This window comes from Aethalodelphis obliquidens, unplaced genomic scaffold (genome assembly GCF_003676395.1).
Source record: "Aethalodelphis obliquidens isolate GAN/ISIS:26980383/991018 unplaced genomic scaffold, ASM367639v1 scaffold35, whole genome shotgun sequence".
Lineage (NCBI taxonomy): Eukaryota > Metazoa > Chordata > Mammalia > Artiodactyla > Delphinidae > Aethalodelphis > Aethalodelphis obliquidens.
In genome coordinates, this window is record NW_020837979.1 from 8,746,003 (window position 1) to 8,764,519 (window position 18,517).

The following is an 18,517-nucleotide window of genomic DNA, read 5'->3' on the forward strand; positions in this document are numbered from 1 at the left end:
TCACGGTAAATAGGCCCTGCAGCAGGGAAGAGACTCTGGCTATAACGTCTGGGGAATGTTCCAGCAACCCTAGGTTTAACCCCCAACGAAACAGGCTGGCGGCTGCACACCCCAGCCCTCTGGGCTCACCTTGTCAGCCACAGAACGCAGCCCAGCCCTCAGTCTGTGGAAATCCTCCTAGACACTCCCCCTAAGAATCCCAGGGATAAAAAGGGATTTCACTTCTTATCAGAGGAGAAATCTGAAGAACCGATCTAAACTGTGTTCCAAAAAGCAGAGCACAAAATTGTACGTAGACAGTGATTTCAATGTGGGAACACGTAAGGGCAGCTAATGAGAGAGAGCATGGCTGTAAAAATGAAAATGATTTTGAGCCTGTTGTCTTGTTACAAGATTTTTTAAACTTTATATTAAAAGTGCTTCTTGGGGCTTCCCTGGTGGCGCAGTGGTTGAGAGTCCACCTGCCGATGCAGGGGACACGGGTTCGTGCCCCGGTCCTAGAAGATCCCACATGCCGCAGAGCGGCTGGGCCCGTGGGCCATGGCCGCTGAGCCTGCGCGTCCGGAGCCTGTGCTCCGCAACGGGAGAGGCCACAGCAGTGAGAGGCCCGCGTGCCGCAAAAAAAAAAAAAAGAAAAAGTGCTTCTTTCTAAGTCACAGGCTTCTGGATTGTTTGGTTTTGATTTCTGCCTGTTTTCAAAGGTTCTGATGATGATATGTAGGTCTTTTTAATTAACATTAAGGAAAAGAAATTCCCTAATAAATGGAACAGGAATACAGTAAGTAGTCCAGAATCCAGTCTATGAAATGAGCCAGGAGTCCTTTCTGTAGCCACAAAGCCTTTTACAGATGGATGTCCTGGGACGCTCGGGTGTGATGAGAGGGGTAACCCGAGGTTCAGGACAGGAGAGCACCCTGTCATAGGGCAGCTGTGCCCAATGGCAGATGGAGGGGCTCGGAGAACAAGGGGAGAGGACTGGATCAAACGGCAGCAACAGCACCAGGAAGCTGCTCCCTGTCCTCTTAACTGAGGGCCACCTTGGGCACCTCTAGGAAATTCCATAACCCTCACATCCTCCTGGCAAGTTCTCCTGAGAAGTTCTGCAGGACTCAAAACTCCCTAAGGCCAAAGGAAGGCAGAAAGAGAGAGCCAGCCCTAGGACAGGCAAGGCAAGCTGTCCCTCCCCGCAGGCTGGGCTGAAGGAACCAGGGGGCTCCCCTAAAATCAATCACCAAGTCAGCGACAGAAGGGTCCGGTCCACCCTCCCCCTCTAGGCACACTCCCCTCTTAGAGAGTGTCTGATAAACAGGCTTGCGGCCCCTGCCTTCGAGGAGACAGAATGGCAGGAAAACGTCATGCGAGGCACCATTCCTTTCCCTCAAGGATATCCTAGCTGTTCAGTTACCTGGTTCATCAGCAGGACAGCACTACCTCGGGAGACGGGCGCACAGTGGTGGCCCCTCCCAGGCCCTCTGGAAAGGACTGAGAGGCGGTCACATATGCAGAAGCAGTTTCCCCCAAAGCGGGGCACCAAGGACTGAGAAGCTCATTTCTCACCCTGTGGTCTCGTCCAAGTGCTCCCAGAACAAGAGGCACAGACAGGAAAAGTACTGTGTCTATTCCCCCTCGAAGATCCAGCTGAAATGTCAGATTTCTACTGACAAGACAAGCAAGGCACCAGCTTCCTGAGGGTCCCCTGCCCCTATCCATTTCTCCTGCAGGACACAGGAGAAGTGTGGTTTTGTGTTTCTGTGCACTGTTTTCCATATTAAACATCTGTCCAGTACCACCTGTCCTGACCAGAGAAGTCCAGGAAAACTCTAGAGCTGGTCTTTTGAATTAGAAATACAAGACTTTTTACAAGTAAAGATCTAAGAAGCTCTTATTAGGGCCTGGCCGTAAGGCAGAGCCTTCCAGTACACAAATAATAGCTTTAGGAAGAGATCTGTAAATAGAAGATGGGTGAGGTGCTCTCAGCTCTGGCTCCTCTATGGAAGCTGGCGCACGGGCTGCACACGCACCACACTGAAGAGAAAGTGAGCAGCAGCCTGGCCAGTGTTTTGTCAGTTGCTCCGCTGGCATCTCTGCCCCAACAGGCAGCTCCTGTCACTCGCTCAGATATACTTGCCCCGGGGGAATCTTCTTGAGATCAGATCACCAGCTCAGTTCAAGAGTGTTTCCAGGTGGAGCTGTCCGAGATCAGGTGTAGAGCTGCCTTCGCTCTCCACTCTGGAGGCCGCCCTCTCCCAGAACCTCGTGACCACTGTCCCATCCCACAGCTGGGCTCAGCACTCGCCCTATGCGACCTCCCCAGGAGGCTCCCCAGACCAGGCCTGCATGGCTCTTTCTCATCTCGCCAGAGAGCCGCTTGGGCCAGGCTTCTCCATGCCTCACACGCTCTGCCTGCTGTCAGTTGGCTCCCAAACCTTTCAGCCGGGTCCCCGCCTCACTCCCGAGCCCCACGTGCCACTTCCCCCGCATACCTGCCTGGATGGACTGCACCCTCGTGCTGCTTGGGGTGGTCCAGGGCCAGCAGAACGGGCATCATCGGAGAGCTTGTCAGAAAGGCAGCCCCTTGGGCCGCACCCCAAACCCACTGAGTTCTCATCTGCGTTTGAACAGAATATCTAGGCAGTCGGACATTCGTTGAAGCGACAGGTGCTCCGGTGCACACAATGCTGGGCACAGAAGTCTGATAAAGGGTGACACCGTTATTATTTAGCACCACCCCTCCCTCCGCCCTCACCAAACTGGCTCTGCTTCCCTCCTCTGCCCACTCCCATCAAATGACAACATCATCAACTTGAATCCCAGGCAAAACCCTCAGATGTTCACAACTACTTCCCACCCCGACTAATAATCACTGGGCTCTGTCATTCTGACTGCAGAAGCGTCTGGAGGCCTAGGCCTTCCCGGGTCCCACCGTGCCTACCTGTCTCCCTGGTAGACAGCGGCTGCTGTGAACAGGGCTGTGTTAGTCCTCTGACTCCCAAAAGCTAGCACACCGTCTGACACACAGGCTTCCAAAAGTTAGATGTTTGTTGAACAAATGAAAAGAACAAGCAGGTGGAGGGAAATAAGATACTTAAGGTGCACCAGACGGGAGGAACCCAAAGCAAATGCAAAAATTATGCAGTGTTCTGTCCAGCCTGTATAAAGTTGTTTCAGGAATAATATTAAGCAGGTGGGGAAAATGTGATGTGACATAGCTGGAAATATGGGAGGAGTTTTCGAGAAATTATTTCTAGCTTTTTCCCTCCAAAATATAACTCACTAACTGTTTATGAGGAGCAGTAATAGGTGCAAGGTTACCCCAGGGGTCAGTGACCAAAGACTAAAGAAGAGCTGAATGCCTGGGACGGGCAGGAATGCCCCGGAGGGAGGGGGAGGGAGGGGCACAGCAGAAGCTGGAGGGTGGGTTTCAATGAGGGGCGGAGCTTCCAAACTCTCAAGTGGAGAGTTCTTTCATCACTGTGCTTCCAGAGTCTGGGGGAGCATCTGTGGTGAAGGAAAAACACAGCAGGGCCAGGAGCAGCCCAGGGAAGCTTCATTTTAAGATTTCGAGCTGTAGCCAAACTCAGCCAAAACTCCCAGTACTGCGAACATTCTAGACGAGGTTTAAGTGGAAGGACCAAGGTTCAAATTGCAGGAGCCTCTCAGTGGCCTCACAGCTCTCACCAATTAGTGGGTCTTACTCCTGAGAGCCTGCAGCACGGGGCATCGTGTCTTGCACATAGCACGGGGTTCAGTAAACAGTGACAGCTGCCTTGAGTTGGAAGGCAGAAGCGGCTGGGAAGCTGTCACCTCGTTGCTTTGGTCCCTAGGCGAAGCTCAGCGCCCCCAGGCCTGCAGTGACTCTCTGAGCCTGTCTCTAAGTGTGTAGGAGCATATTCATGACTCCCACTAATGAGTGAAGCCACGCCAGCTCTTGATGGTCAAAGACCGCTTATTCACTGAGAACCTGAGGCACAGGGAAGGAGAACCAAGACTCCACACTCTGCTTCTCAGTCCCTGACCTGAACCTCTGATACACGTGTCACTGCAGGAGCACCTCCTGGCTTTCTTGGGGCAGCTGGAAATGTCAAGTCCCTGGATAACAGCACAACACACCCATTTTTCTTTAGCCCTTATCAGCTCGTCAAAATTCTAACACTTCTGGAATGCAGATAATTCTCTCTCAAAGCTGACAGGTCATTCTTTGATTCAGTGACTTTTTATTGAGGTCTTACTATGTGCCAAGAACCATGTTACGTGCCGGAGATATATTGGTGAACAGAACTTAGAGCCCTGCCCTTTGGAACTGACATTCTAGTGGGAAGAGACAGACAATAAAAAACAAAGTAAACTGGTAAATTGTACAGTTGTTAGAAAGTAGTATGAGAAAAAGAAAAATGAGCACAGGGTAGGTCTGGGTAGATCAGGAAGGTCAGGGTGGGAAGGGGGTTACAGTTTTAACTAGGGTGACAGGAAGGCCTCACTGAGAAGGTGAAGTTGAAGCAGACCCGAGGGAGGGGAGAGTAAGCCATGCAAAGTCTAGGAAGAACATTCCTGCCTGAGGGAACAGCCAGGGCAAAGGCTCTAGGGTGGGAGTGTCCTCAAGGCCAGCAAGGCTAGCAGGGCTTGCCAGAGACAGCCATTCGCTTGTTGCTCATTCATCGTTTAAGAAACATTTACTGTTAATTTCTTTGCTAGCAACTGAGTGGAGAAAACACTAATAAGGCATGATCCCAACCCTCAGGGAGCTTATAATGCTGGTGGGTAAGGTGGAGATAAAATGACCTGAAAAGAGGATTTTACACCAGCAGCGGAAAGACTCTGGCAGAATTCAGGACCCTCACCTGAAGGTGAGGTGAAGGAGGTGCCAAAGAGTCCCCTGAGGCGCGGAAAAGACCCTCGGCTAGACTAGCAGGCACCCTGGCCCCGATTTTGGTGCTGATGATGCTGCTGGCTGTGTTAACCTGGCTTGGTGGGTTTTCTTAGCTAAAAAAGGAGCCTTCCAAACACCAGATTTGTAAAGAAAATCCTTTACGTTGCAGGTGTACACTACGCGTTTGCCGCGTCCTGGAGGGCCTCAGACTGAAAAGGTAGATGCCAGATGGAAAGATCTGCCAGAGGTCACACTGCGGGGAGCCCAGCATGGCAACGAACAAGGAAGTGATGGTGTAACACCCCGGGTACGTTCACTCGGTGTGACCATCCCTCACACTTGCATCTCCAGGGCCTCACACTGCACAGGGCAGACTGTGCCTGTGTTCCCATGGAATTACCAGCACCCCCTCCAGGCCTCAGTCTCAGGCTGCAAGCCTGTTACGGAGCAGAGTCCAGTGGACTAAAATGTGCATCTGCAGAGCCCCACGCAGCAGTGCTCTGGCCTGAGAGATGCTAGCTCTGCTTCCTCAGCTGCAGGAAGCGGTACCTTATTTTTTTTATTTATTTTTTTGAGTCCAAAGGTGGCCCTGCCGAGACCCAGGAAGCTCCCACCCTGCTGATCAGGGGCTGGGAAGCCTGACCAAGCCAGTCCATACAGGTTGGATCCAGATGTGGGCTGAACGATGCTTGTCGGGCGTGTCACCAGCAACAGTCCCAAAGACCATCGAGGTGGTAAGGAGGAAGCTGCCCTGCTGAGTCCTAACCCAGTTCCCGACCAAGCAACATGGGAGAGGTCCTCTGGGCCTCGAGGCTGCAGGGTGGGGTGGGGCACAAATCCTCAGTGCTCTTCTGTTCAGACCCCGAAGCTCCCCCCAGGCTGTGCCGTCACCACGGGTCCCTCTGCAGCGAGACGGCCTTACTGGGCTGTCTCCCACTCAAGTCCTCCTCAGCTCTGACGCTGAGATTCAGTCTTTCAAACTGAAAAAGGGAAGGTACCTGGCCCTGACCCCGACCCCAGCATCCTTGCCAGGCCAGCTCCTCCCAAACCCACTCCATCACCCACTGATTCAAGCCAGTTCAAGCTCTCCTCCACTCTCGGTTCCAGAAATGACTGAAAAGGGTCTGGGCGCTGGCTCCCAGCTAGAAGCTAGAAGCCCTCAGCCAGAGGGAGTTCCACCAATGGGAAACACAGCCAAGTCCCCAGGTTTAGGATAAGGTCCCTCCCCCTCTTCCTCCATTCCTTTATAAAGACCTTCCCTTTCTGCCTCCTCTCTCCCTTTGGCCTAGGAGGGTTTTACTCCATAATTGGTTTGTTTACTGTCACTCTGAAGGCTTTGGGGTGGCAGAGGTAGGAGAAAAGTTTTGTTGCAAGTGAGGAAAGGGGTGTGTGCCCTGAGCTCTGAGGCTGGTGAGTAAACCCTCCGAGTGTCTCTCTAACTACCTGAAAATCGGCCAAGAACCCATGTGAGAAAAAAACACAAGGCAATGCAAGGCCCGCTGAAGATTCCCAGCAGACCACAGGAGGGAAGCTTCTGTTTGGCGCCTGGGAAAGACAGAACAATAACCAAAACTTAATCGGCTTGCTTCTGCTGCATAGTCCAAAGCGTTACTTGGCATTGCTCTGGGCGGGGAGCCAACCAGAGCCCTCCCAATTCAGCTTCTGTGGGCCAGGAGCTCCAGGGACACTGTTCCCCTGCTCCAAAACCTTCCAGAGCTCCAAGCTTCCAGCAGTCTGACTGCCCTGACTTTCAGGCTCTTCCTGAGGCCCCAGATGACTCAGTCTCTCCCCCACTGACCAGTGATCAGCAGAGCCTGTACCCACAGGAACAGGACCACCTGCTGGCCCACAAGCACATCCTTTGCTCCCCAACTCAACTTCTCTGCTCGAGGGGTTCCCTCTGCCTCAAGTACCAAGTGTCCCCACCTTTCAAGGCTCTCCTCAAATGTTCTCTCCCCTGTGAAGGCTTTCCCAGTTCACCTGCCCCTTCCCCACCCGACCCTTTCCCCACCTGACCCCAGTGAGACGTGCTTGTCCTAATCTCCATGCCCTGGTGTTGGCCTCTTCTGAGGCATTAGCTTCCCTCTGTCTGGCTCCCAGGTGGGTGAGTGTGTCTTGCTCTGCTTTGATTCACCTGAAGCGCAAAGCACGGTTCCTGGCAGACAGCAGATGCTTAAGAACTGTTTCTGCGGCCCTGAGTACCGTTCACCTCAGAGGCACAGGAGGTGCTGAGCAAAGGGACACAGAGTCACGCAAATGGAACGCTAAGATCAGCAGACACAAACCAGGCAAGGATACGCGCGACACCACAAAGAGTGAAGCGGGAGCTGCATCAGGCCTTACCCTTCTTGAACTCCTCCAGCATGGCATCCAGCTTGGTATCATGGAAGACGAAGTGCACTGGGTGGTTGTAGAAGCGGGTGATGGTCTTGAGGGGGGTGCAGTCATCGGGGTCCACGAAGGCCAAGTCTTTGACGTAGAGAATATCTACGATGTTGGATTGCTCGTCTTCATACACGGGGATGCGCGTGTAGCCGCTTTCCATAATCTCCGACATGGTGTTGAAGTCCAGGATGGCATCGTTCCGGATCATGAAGCAGTCCTGCAGCTGGGTCATGATATCCTCCACGGTTTTGGTCCGGAGTTCCAGGGCCCCCTGGATCATGTTCAGCTCCTCTTTCACGAGGTCATTATAGGGTTCCGTCACCTTCAACATCTCCATCAGCTTCTCCCGATTGTAAACGGTGCGGATCTCCTGACCCAGGAAAAAGTCCAGGAGCTTGCTGATGGGGAAACTGAGGGGGAAGGTGAGTAGCATAAAGAATTTGGTGAGAATGATAGTGTTCGCGCCCACAGCCAGCCCATGTCGGGAGCACAGGGCCTGAGGCACAATCTCCCCAAAGATCACAATGCCTATGGTGGAGAAGGCCACGGCCACCAGCCCAGACCCGATGAGGTTATCTACAAGGATGGTGAGGGAGGTGTTGACCAGCACGTTTCCCAGGAGCAGGGAGCAGAGCAAGTAGTTGCCCTTGCGTCGGATGGGCTCGATCTTGCGGGCATAGCGCCTCTCCTTCTGAGTGCCACAGTTCTGCACGATGCTCAGCTCCATGGGGTCCAGGGCCATAAGCCCCAGATTGAGGCCAGAAAATATGCCCGACAGCACTAGCAGCACCAAAATGAGGAGGATGTGCAGCCAGAGGGGCAGGAACCTCCCAGCCTCCTCCACCATGAAGAGCAGCGAGTCCTTGTCCGTCCACTTCTGCCAGGGTCCGTCCACGCCGGCGCGGGTGCACAGCGCATACAGCTTCATGTTCTCGCTCCTCCGGAGGAACTTAGTGAGCACCACCAGCATCCCGGACGTGTCCCCGCGGCTCACGTTGACCAGCTTCTGGACGACCAGGTCCTTGGTGAGCTCGGGGCAGCTGGTGGAGTTGTGGATGGTCTCGGCGTTGTCCACCTCGGTGAAGGAGATCAGGTTGCTGGAGAGGGAGCCCAGCCTCTGGCCGTACAGCCTCAGGTTCACCGTGCTGCCCTCGGACACGAAGATGATGCCATCCGAGTTCATCCCGCACGATTTGTTGCAGCTCGCCAGCCTCATGCCCAGGATCGCGCTCCGCTGGGGGTCGCCCTGGCCGCGGGCCCCCCGCGCCCACAGCAGCACCAGCAGCACCGGCGCCACCAGGAGGAGGCGCCCTTGGGCCGGCCCGCCGCCCGGGCGCCCGCCCCCGCCCACCGGCGCCATGTTGCTCCGGCTCGGCCGCCGCCGCTCCCCGCGCCCCTCCGCGCAGCCCCTCTCACGCCGCCGATCCTGCCGCTCCGCCGCCGCCGAGCCAACTGCCCGGGCCGCCTGCCTGACGTCAGGTCAGCGCCCCGCCCGCCACGCCACGCCACGCCCCTCATTTGCATGGGAGGCCCCCGCATCCTGGCGCGCGGCTCCAGCGCCCTCCCTTAAGGAGGTCCGGCATTTAAGGTGGGGCGGTGTGGGAGCGCGGGAGCCGCGGGCGAGCGCACGCCCCGCCCTTCTCCTCGCACGCCTTTCCGCTCTCTCGGCGGGTCCTTCTCTCCTCCTCCCCGACTTGCTCTCTCGACCACGTAGTTCCTCTTCCGCAGCCCAGACTGGGCTTGGTTGCTGGGCTCTTTTCCCTTCCCCAGAAATCTGCAGCTCGGGGCGGTGGCCCTTCTCTGCAAGAACCTCTCGGAAGCAGCACCGCGTTGTGAGAAAATTGATTTTCTGCTATGAAAAAAGAAAAGGAGAACCTGAGGGCATAGGCCTGAGGGAGGTCTTCAAGTCCACCGGCATTGTTCTGGAACTCCCGGGGGTTTTACCCACCTTGTCCCAAGACCAGAAGTGGGTTCCCCAGGCCCAGGCCCGAGGTCTCCTTTCGGGGGCCAGTGGAGGGAAAATCTGGGGAACTGAAGCTGTAGGATGTACCCGCAGATAGAAGGGCCAGGGTCTGTCGTTTCCATTTAGGACACAAATATTGAGCACCTACTACGGCCATTTGTTCCAGACTCAAACAGTACAGCAGTGAATGAGCCGAAGTTCCTGCCCCCTGGAGTTTGCAGTCTAGGATAGAAAACCGGCAATAAACAAACACGTACGTAATATTTTTTTAATCTTCCCAACAACCCTAAGAGGTAGTGTTATTATTTCCATATTACAGATGAAGAAATTGAGTCTAGGCACAAATCAGCGTCCACCCAGACTGTTATCTTCAGAGCAGGCCTGGGTGACTTTGGGTAAGGCAAGTTAGAATGTCTCTCTGCCCCATTTTCTTCATCTGTAAAATGGGGATAAGAATGGTAACACAGCAGCATCCCACTAAGCTTGTGGGAACAGCTGGCTTAGGCACTGAACAGGACAGAACAACTCTGTGAATGTTCTTTGACTATGCAGCTGTTGTTGTTATTGTCGTTGCTGTTATTATCTGCCCTGCTGGGACCAAACCCCTAACCCCAAATTGTGGTGACTGACCCTGGGGCAGCTGCCTGTGGAAACAAGCTGAGACGCGCAGCACCAGGCCCAGCCCTGAAATGACTGCTTCCTGGGCGGCCCTACCTCGATGTCAGTCGGCAACTATGAATTGAGCACCAAGCACTCAGGGTGTGTGGGGGGAAGACCAACCGCAGCTGCCATCCAGTTAGGGAGAAGGAGACAGACAGACAAACATCCTTATAATTGCAGAGGTGTGCTGACGGGAGGATCGGGTACCAGGTTGACCACTGGGTCTTGGACCAAGTTTTTTCCCAGCCCTGGAGACAGAATCCATTTCACCATCTCCCTGCAGAAACACTTGTGTTTATTTTTATTACGGTATACTGTTTGCCAATAAAAGCAACAATCAATACCAGCCGGAAGGAGACTAAACAGAGAGGAACAATAATATAGTGTTTTAGGAGGAGGCGTGGTGGCAGAGGCCTGATTCAACTAAGCCCTGTTAGCAGGGGTACAGGATGCTGTGTGCTAGGCCAGCCTGAAGCGACCCCTTGCAGATGCCTCACTTCATATTCCATAGTGAGTGTCCAGCCTGCCAGTTTTCCAGAAAACAGGAGACTCAGATGGGCACTGGCCAACACAGAAGAAAAGCAGAGGGCTTCCCTGGTGGTGCAGTGGTTAAGAATCTGCCTGCCAATGCAAGGGACACTGGTTCGTGCCCTGGCCCGGGAAGACCCCACATGCCGTGGAGCAACTAAGCCCGTGCACCACAACTACTGAGCCTGAGCTCTACAGCCCGCAAGCCACAACTACTGAGCCCACGTGCCACAACTACTGAAGCCTGCGCGCCTGGAGCCTGTGCTCTACAACAAGAGAAGCCACGGCAATGAGAAGCCCGTGCACTGCAACGAAGAGTAGCCCCCGCTCACCACAACTAGAGAAAGCCTGCGCGCAGCAACGAAGACCCAACACAGCCAAAAAGAAAGAAAGAAAAGCAGAAAGCAGAACTTTTGACCAGCTGTTCCCTCCCATGTCCACTGACCAGCATGAGCCACCTACGTCACCTCGGAGCAAGCCCAGCTCTCAGGGATGCTTCTGCCCTCATCTCTTTCCAGCCGGCTTTAGGACCAGTGCCCTCCCCTACGGTACTTAGAGAATTTCCCATTCTATTATCGACCCACTGGCTATTTTTATTTTGCCCTTTTCAGACTATCTGTACTCAGAAGCGTTCTATGCATGCACTGAGCCCAATGACAGAAGCCAGCAAAGGGAAGGAAAAAATAAATTTTCAAGATACTTGGGTTAAAAATGCCAGCGCTGGTGAGGATTTGGTAGGAAAAATCAGTCTCTGCTAAAGTTCACTTAATTACACCCATCCTGGGCTTCCCTGGTGGTACAGTGGTTAAGAATCCACCTGCCAATGCAGGGGACACAGGTTCGAGCCCTGGTCTGGGAAGATCCCACATGCCACGGAGCAACTAAGCCTGTGTGCCACAACTACTGAGGCTGCGCTCTAGAGCCCGCGAACTACAACTACTGAGCCCACGTGCCACAACTAGTGAAGCCCACGTGCCTAGAGCCCGTGGTCCACAACAAGAGAAGCCACCGCAATGAGAAATCTGCTCACTGCAACGAACAGCAGCCCCTGCTCGCCGCAACTAGAGAAAGCCCGCGCGCAGCAACAAAGGCCCAAAGCAACCAAAAATAAATAAATTAATTAATTTTTAAAAATTACACCCATCCATGATTATATTCACACCCGTGATTAGGTGAATAGAGCAGATGCAATGAAGTAAAGAAAAGAAATTCCCCTTTCCATGCTACCCAGGCAGAGGTCCATACGGCCTTGTTCTGGGTGCCCATCGTAACTTAAAGGGAAGCTTTCACGATGTCCAGAATGCTTGATGCCCTGCAAATGAAGGAGGAGGCGTCATCTGTTATTAAATAGTTTATACATCTAAGGAAAGAAGGGAGGGAGGGAGGGAGGAGGGGAAAGAAAGAAAAAGAAATAAAGAATGAAAGGAAGGAAGAAAGAAGAAAGAAAGGGAGAAAGAAAGAAATTCTTCTTTGCCCTCCCAGGGCCTTCAGTCTGCAGGGGAGACAAGACTCCTTGGGTAACAGTTAAATGATACAACCCAGAAAGAGTCAGGGGAGGTATTTGAGATGCAGACTGGAGTCCACGTTCATTCTCTGCCAGGCACTTGTTCCTGGTTAGGTCATTAAACCTTTCCTCATCTGCAGAGTTGAGAAACTTCCCGCAGCGTGGTGGGGACATTGTGGAGAAGGAGGTGTATTAATGTGCAAAGCAGGGAGCCTGGACCATGTCTGGCTCCTGTGAACGAGGCTGTAAGAACAGCAGAAAGTGATGTGCATGTGAGAAGCCTCTCTCCTTTAGGGGGCAGACCTGTTCCTCTGCCTGGGGTAGAAGTCTTTACTCACCTGAGTTGCCTCCATTTGAAAGTAAGGAGTTTGGAGAAGGTCCTTCCCCAAGGGGTCCTGATACCTGACCCCCAAGCATCCTAAAGCACTGCATTCACTCCATTGGGCCTGATGGGTTCTTTCCGGGACCTATGGCAGCACGTCTACACTTCCCGTGGTTGAGCCCCCTCCTTTCTGGTCCTGTGTAGGGAGACAGCCCACAAGGTTTATTGCCCTTTCTGTACCTGGCATTGAGCTGACACCGAGTATCCAGTGACGAACAAGATCCTGAATCAGTAACCTGGGATCTCCTTTCCCACTTCCTAGGCTGGGATCCTCCCAGCCTGGATTCTTAGCCCTTTTCAATCTCTGGGTCTCCACAATGGGGAGCTGTGGGCAGAGAAGCTGCCCATCTGCTGGTGGAGCTCAGAGCCTGAGGTCTGCCATGGCCCCAGGCTGGGCAGAGCCCTTGGGGGATGCCGTGGGCCTGGGCTGTGACGGCCTGGCTGGCAGCAGTGGGACACCTTTTCACAGTGAGACACGGATCATCCTCAATACCTGCCACGGTCTGTTTCATCCCTGTCTATGAGTCTATAGTAACCCTGAGCATTTGCAGGATACATCTGTGCCATTTAATTGTCTCAGGAGGGGGCTTGCCTGGTAGCGCAGTGGTTAAGAATCCACCTGCCAATGCAGGGGACACGGGTTCGAGCCCTTGTCCGGGAAGATCCCACATGCTGTGGAGCAACTAAGACCGTGAACCACAACTACTGAGCCCGCGCGCCTGGAGCCCATGCTCCGCAACAGAAGAAGCCACCGCAATGAGAAGCCCGTGCACTGCAATGAAGAGTAGCCCCCCTCGCCCCAACTAGAGAAAGCCCTCACGCAGTAACAAAGACCCAACGCAGCCAAAAATAAATAAAAATTAAAAAAAAATTTTCTCAGGAGGGAAGGAGCAAGCATGAGGTTAGCTGGATGCTGCCTTTTTTTTTTTTCCTTTGGCCGCACTGCACGGCACGCAGGATCATCTTAGTTCCCCGAACCGATGCCCCCTGCACTGGACGCGCAGAATCCTAACCACTGGACCACCAGGGAAGTCCCTGGATGCTGCCTTGACTCACATCCCAACGCAGGTCATCCCAGCGCGTGGGGACATGAGGACCCGGTGTGTGAGACAGATACTTCATTGAGCCAGAGAAGGGGATGAAAACATCAGGTCAGTGGATCCAGGCCAATAAAAGGATGTGCCTCTGAGAAGCAGTCAGATGCCAAAGCGGCAAGGGGAAGGAAGCATTTGTATTCACTGGCTAGGATTCAAGGCTCCCACGGCCATAGGACAGGTTGTTCTCCTTTGGGACAGATTCACGGGAGGCAGGATGCCCCACCATGCGGGTTCAGGCACAGCTTTGGAGGCACGATGGGGGTGGTGGCTTGGCCACAGATTGCCTGTGTGACCTGGGACTCCGGGACATTCTTGAGTGCGGAGTGAGAGGATGTCTGGCCCATGGTAAGAGCTCAATACCGTGACAATGATGGGAACGATGCAGCCAGGATTTTTAGAGGACACGCAGATGTCCTTAGCTCTGCTGTGTCTCTCTATCCAACTTCAGCCAGTCTTCTTGTCCTTCCCCTTCCCTTTCCTGCGGAGGAAGAAATCAATAGAGGATGATGGGGAAAACCAGAGGCTGAGGGGGAGATCACCGAGGACTGAACAAGACCACGTGTGGCCCCCTTGGGCCTCCGTGCGGAGGGAAGAAAGGAGGCTGGGGTTAGGGGAGGTCGAGCTGGTGGGGGGCAGGGGGGCTGGGCGTTACAGACAAGCTCTCAGGCTGCTGGGAGGGAGAGAAGCCTCTCATTCGGGATCAGAGAGACCTGACACCCTGCGAGCCCAGGCCTAGGGAAGCCCCTGCTGTTCCAGGGCCCCTGTGGGGAGCCCTGGGCAGCACTGGGTGTGAGAGGGGCCTGCTGGACCTAGGACTCTGCCCGCTCTCCTTCCCTCCTGCTTCCCTCCCTGTCGGGTGCACTGGAACACCCTCCGTCCCCAGGACTGGCTACCTCAGCAAGCTTTTCCTTCTGCCTCCCAAAAGGGAAAGACCCTTTTCTATTTTTTAAAATAAATTTATTAATTTACTTATTTATTTGTTTATTTATTTATTTACTTTTGGCTGCGTTGGGTCTTCATTGCTGTACGTGGGCTTTCTCTAGTTGTGGCGAGTGGGGGCACTCTTTCTTGCGGTGCGCGGGCTTCTCATTGCGGTGGCTTCTCTTGCTGCAGAGCATGGACTCTAGGCGCGTGGGCTTCAGTAGTTGTGGCACGCAGGCTCAGTAGGTGTGGCTCACGGGCTCTAGAGCGCAGGCTCAGTAGTTGTGGCGCACGGGCTTTGCTGCTCTACGGCATGTGGGATCTTGCCTGACCAGGGCTCGAACCCATGTCCCCTGCATTGGCAGGCGGATTCTTAACCACTGCGCCACCAGGGAAGTCTGACCCTTTTCTATTTTAACAGATTAACTGCTCATCGCTAGAAAAAAACTAAGAAGAGCAAGCTAACGAACGCTGAGTATTTATAGAGGCTTATGAACCAAGTTTTTGGAGTCATTGTCCCTAGTTTCTGACCCTTTTTTTTAGTTGGCAGAAATGTCACGGGCTCTGACCCTTACCATCTGGTGAATTGGGGCAAAGTGCTTGGCCTCTTAGGGCCTCGGTTTCTCCATTTTAAAGATGAAGATCAAGAGACCCTTCTCTCTGTATTGCAAGAACCAAATGAGCCCTGGTTTGAAAGCACTGCTCTGTAAACACTGGTTTCTTTCCCTTCCTCCAGGCCAGGACTTTCACATTACTGTACCTTTCACTCATTTATCCATTCGTGTATTTTTATATTTTTGGGGGGCTTATAAAATAGGTGTTATACATGTTCATTGCAATAAATTCAAATAACACAGGGTGTATAAAGCAGAACACGAAAGCTCCCCTACCCCCCTTCCACTGCCCAGGGGTTGTTTTTCTGGAAAGTATCCAGCCACTGTCTGCCCTCTTCATTTGCTTCTCTTCCCTAATCTGGACTGGAGGCCATTTCCCACTGGGCTGAGAACGCTTCGGGGCAAAAACTGTGTCATAGTCATCTCTGTATCCGGAATACTCAGCATTCCATATGCGTTTGTGGAATGAATTGGATTTCCCTTTAAAAAGAGGGCAGGGGCTTCCCTGGTGGCGCAGTGGTTGAGAGTCTGCCTGCCGATGCGTGCCCCGGTCCAGGAAGATCCTACATGCCGTGGAGTGGCTGAGCCCGTGAGCCATGGCCGCTGAGCCTGCGCGTCCAGACCCTGTGCTCCACAACAGGAGAGGCCACAACAGTGAGAGGCCCTTGTACCGCAAAAAAAAAAAAAAGAGGGCAGAAACAATACTATTGGGGACCAGGAATGGGAAATGAGGAGGAAGCATTTAGCCAGTAGCTTTATATATAAAATTGTAACTTAGAAAGCTGTGTCACAAGACAATATTTACCCCTTGATATCATTTCTGCTCTGTTCTATTTCTTAGGAAAAAAAAATCTGATCTTGACCCAACTAAATTGATTTCTTGACCGGGTCACAACTTGAAAAATACTGGTCTCATGCGTTGCTCACGGGCATCCACTGGAATACTGTTTGGGGGAAGCCTATGAGGATGGTGGGGGTTAGAATGCTCTCCTTGTAAATGTCCTCCATGCCAACAGTGCGTTCCATAATCCACATGTGGCAATAAATCAGCCCAGGCAGATCAGTGAGCCAAGTTCCTGATTCCCAAACCTTATTGACTCCTAGCCCGACCCAGGAAGGGAGACCGTCTTACAGATCTTCATTCCCAAGTGCCCAAACAACTGCCAAGTCACCAAATACCTGTAGAGCCTTCAGCAACCAGCTCATCTTGCTAGCCTCAGGGCCTTTATCTTTAACCGGAGGGAACTGGATCAGATAATTAGGTTCTATCCTAATTTAAATTCTTTGATCTAGGATTCTTCCTGGACAACCAAGGGAGGAAGGTAACGGCAGATGAGAGGTAATGGGCATCTGTTGTTCTGGTCTGTTCCGCTTCCTTCCCCTCCTTCTGCAAACGGCACCCCCCTTTCCTCTGGGAACCTGTCCCACCTCCATTTTCATGGGTTCTGGTGGGGATGGGCAACTGACCAGGCCTGGACAAAAGTACCCCAGGCCACAGCAATTGACCTAGGGTGGGTAGGACACCAAGAAGGGCCAATCAGGAGCCTGGGTTTTTATATAAGGGGAGGGTCCCTAAATGGAGGTAATAGAAGCCTCAAGCTGTCTGTTACTAGGTCCCCTCCCCCTGCTGAGGGCAGTACTTCTGTTCAGCTTCACCACGGCCTTGAAAAAAGGGGTACCATTAGTCATCTCCTTTCACAGATGAGAAAAGGGAGATTTGGAAAGCTGAAGAAACCTGCTCAGGGACTTCCCTGGCAGTCCAGTGGTTAGGACTCCGCACTTCCACTGCAGGGCGCACGGGTTTGATCCCTGGTCAGGGAACTAAGATTCCCGCATGCTGCACAGCACAGCATCCCCTAAAAAATAAAGAAAGAAACCTGCTCAGGATCACACAAAAATGGATTTCGATACTGTTCCAACCTGTCTGGACTCCAAACCTTCTTAGCCCTCCTGCGTGTGCTATACCCATCTGAGGACTAGGGTTCCAGGAGCAGAACTGTAATCGGTTGACTGAGGAATTTCAATTCAGTGGGGACTTAAGATGACATGGTTTTATTTCTTCTCTAATCAAGGCTTTTAACCAATCTCTGTCAAAATTCCCCCTTCCAGCCCTCCTTGAGTTCTCTGGTGGGTCCACCATCTTTAGTGTGACTTTTAGTATCAGGAACCCAGTCAGGTCCATTAACAGCTGACATCTCATTTCTGACTTACATCACCTGTGCCCCCTCGTTGTCGTCCTTCTCCAGGCGCGGGGTCCAGGGTCTGCTCCAAGGACTTGGAGTGGGGAAGGGCCTTGGTCAGCCTTTCACTCCTCCAATCACTGCAGCCCATTTGGGGTGAGTGTGTATGTGTGTATCTGGTGTCAGGTGGAGGGGGTTACTTCATTCTTCCTTTTCAGGGTCAAACTTCTCCAGCATTGGGGCCTGGTGGGGCAAGGGGACAAGGGGAAGGGCAATTTCGCTTTCCTTAACCTCCCACAGACTAGACCCCCCCCCCCTTTATGGCTGTTGCAGCTTGACTGAGTGCGGCTTGTGTCCAGGTATTGGCTTCTTATAGGGGGAGGTTTAGCTCAGCTTCTGTTGGGACTCCTTGCCCCCAGCTTCTTGCTGTTGGGATAACCTTTGCCTGGCAGACAGCCCCTCTTGAGTCCACCCAATGGATGCTGTAGAGACCACTCCACTGATGACCCCTCTCTCCGCCTCAGGTCTTCAGTTCTGTCCTCCCTTTGCTCTAGGAGTCACAGGGCAGAACAGCAAGTCTGGTGCTTATGGTGGTATAAGATGCCAGTCCCTCTTCTTGCAGGAGCCCCCAAGTTTTCTTAGAGCACCCCCTTCACCTGACTTTGAGAAGTATGTTAGTTACCTATTGCTGCATAACAAATTATCCCCAGAAGTTAGTTGCTTAAAATAGTAAACATTTATTATGTCTTAGATTTTTGGGGTCAGGAATTAGGAAGCACTTTATTTTATTTTTTAAATAAATTTATTTATTTTATTTATTTATTTTTGGCTGCATTGGGTCTTCGTTTCTGCACGCGGGGTTTCTCTAGTTGCAGCAAGCGGGGGCTACTCTTCGTTGCGATGGGCTGGCTTCTCATTTCTGTGGCTTCTATTGTTGCGGGGCACAGGCTCTAGGCACATGGGCTACAGTAGCTGCAGCACGTGGGCTTAGTAGTTGTGGCTCGCAGGCTCGAGAGCACAGGCTCAGTAGTTGTGACGCACAGTCTTAGTTGCTCCATGGCATGTGGGATCTTCCCAGACCAGGGATCAAACCCACGTCCCCTGCATTGGCAGGCGGATTCTCACCCACTGTGCCACAGGGAAGCCCCTAGGAAGCAGTTTAGCTGGGTGGTTCTGGCTCAGAGTCTCATGAGTTGAAATCAAGACATTAGCTGGGGCCTCAGTCATCCGAAGGCTTGACTGGGGATGGAAGATCCACTTCCAGACTTGCTCACATGGCTGTTGGCAGGAGGCTTCAGTTCTTTTCCATGTGCCCTTGTCCACAGTGCTGCTCACAACATGGCAGCTGGCTTTCCCCAGAGTAAGTAATTCAAGAGAGAGCAAGACGATGTAGAAACCATGATGTCTTTTATGATC

The 18,517-nt window shown here is 52.9% G+C and overlaps 2 protein-coding genes across 5 annotated transcripts in view; one reads left to right on the forward strand and one right to left on the reverse strand.

Annotated features, from left to right (window-relative positions):
- Positions 1-8,805, reverse strand: part of CNNM4 (cyclin and CBS domain divalent metal cation transport mediator 4) — a 36,712-nt gene extending 27,907 nt beyond the window's left edge. For all 4 annotated transcript variants that reach the window (XM_027128931.1, XM_027128930.1, XM_027128929.1 and 1 more), the window contains exon 1: positions 7,211-8,805. In XM_027128931.1, the coding sequence (XP_026984732.1) occupies positions 7,211-8,612 (1,402 nt within the window). In that variant the 5' untranslated portion in view covers positions 8,613-8,805. The remainder of the gene's footprint in view (positions 1-7,210) is intronic.
- Positions 8,806-9,381: 576 nt separating this feature from the next.
- LMAN2L (lectin, mannose binding 2 like) overlaps positions 9,382-18,517 on the forward strand; it is a 39,536-nt gene continuing 30,400 nt past the window's right edge. Inside the window, exon 1 of the mRNA XM_027128940.1 lies at positions 9,382-9,468. The gene's annotated coding sequence lies outside the window, so the exon portion shown is untranslated. The remainder of the gene's footprint in view (positions 9,469-18,517) is intronic.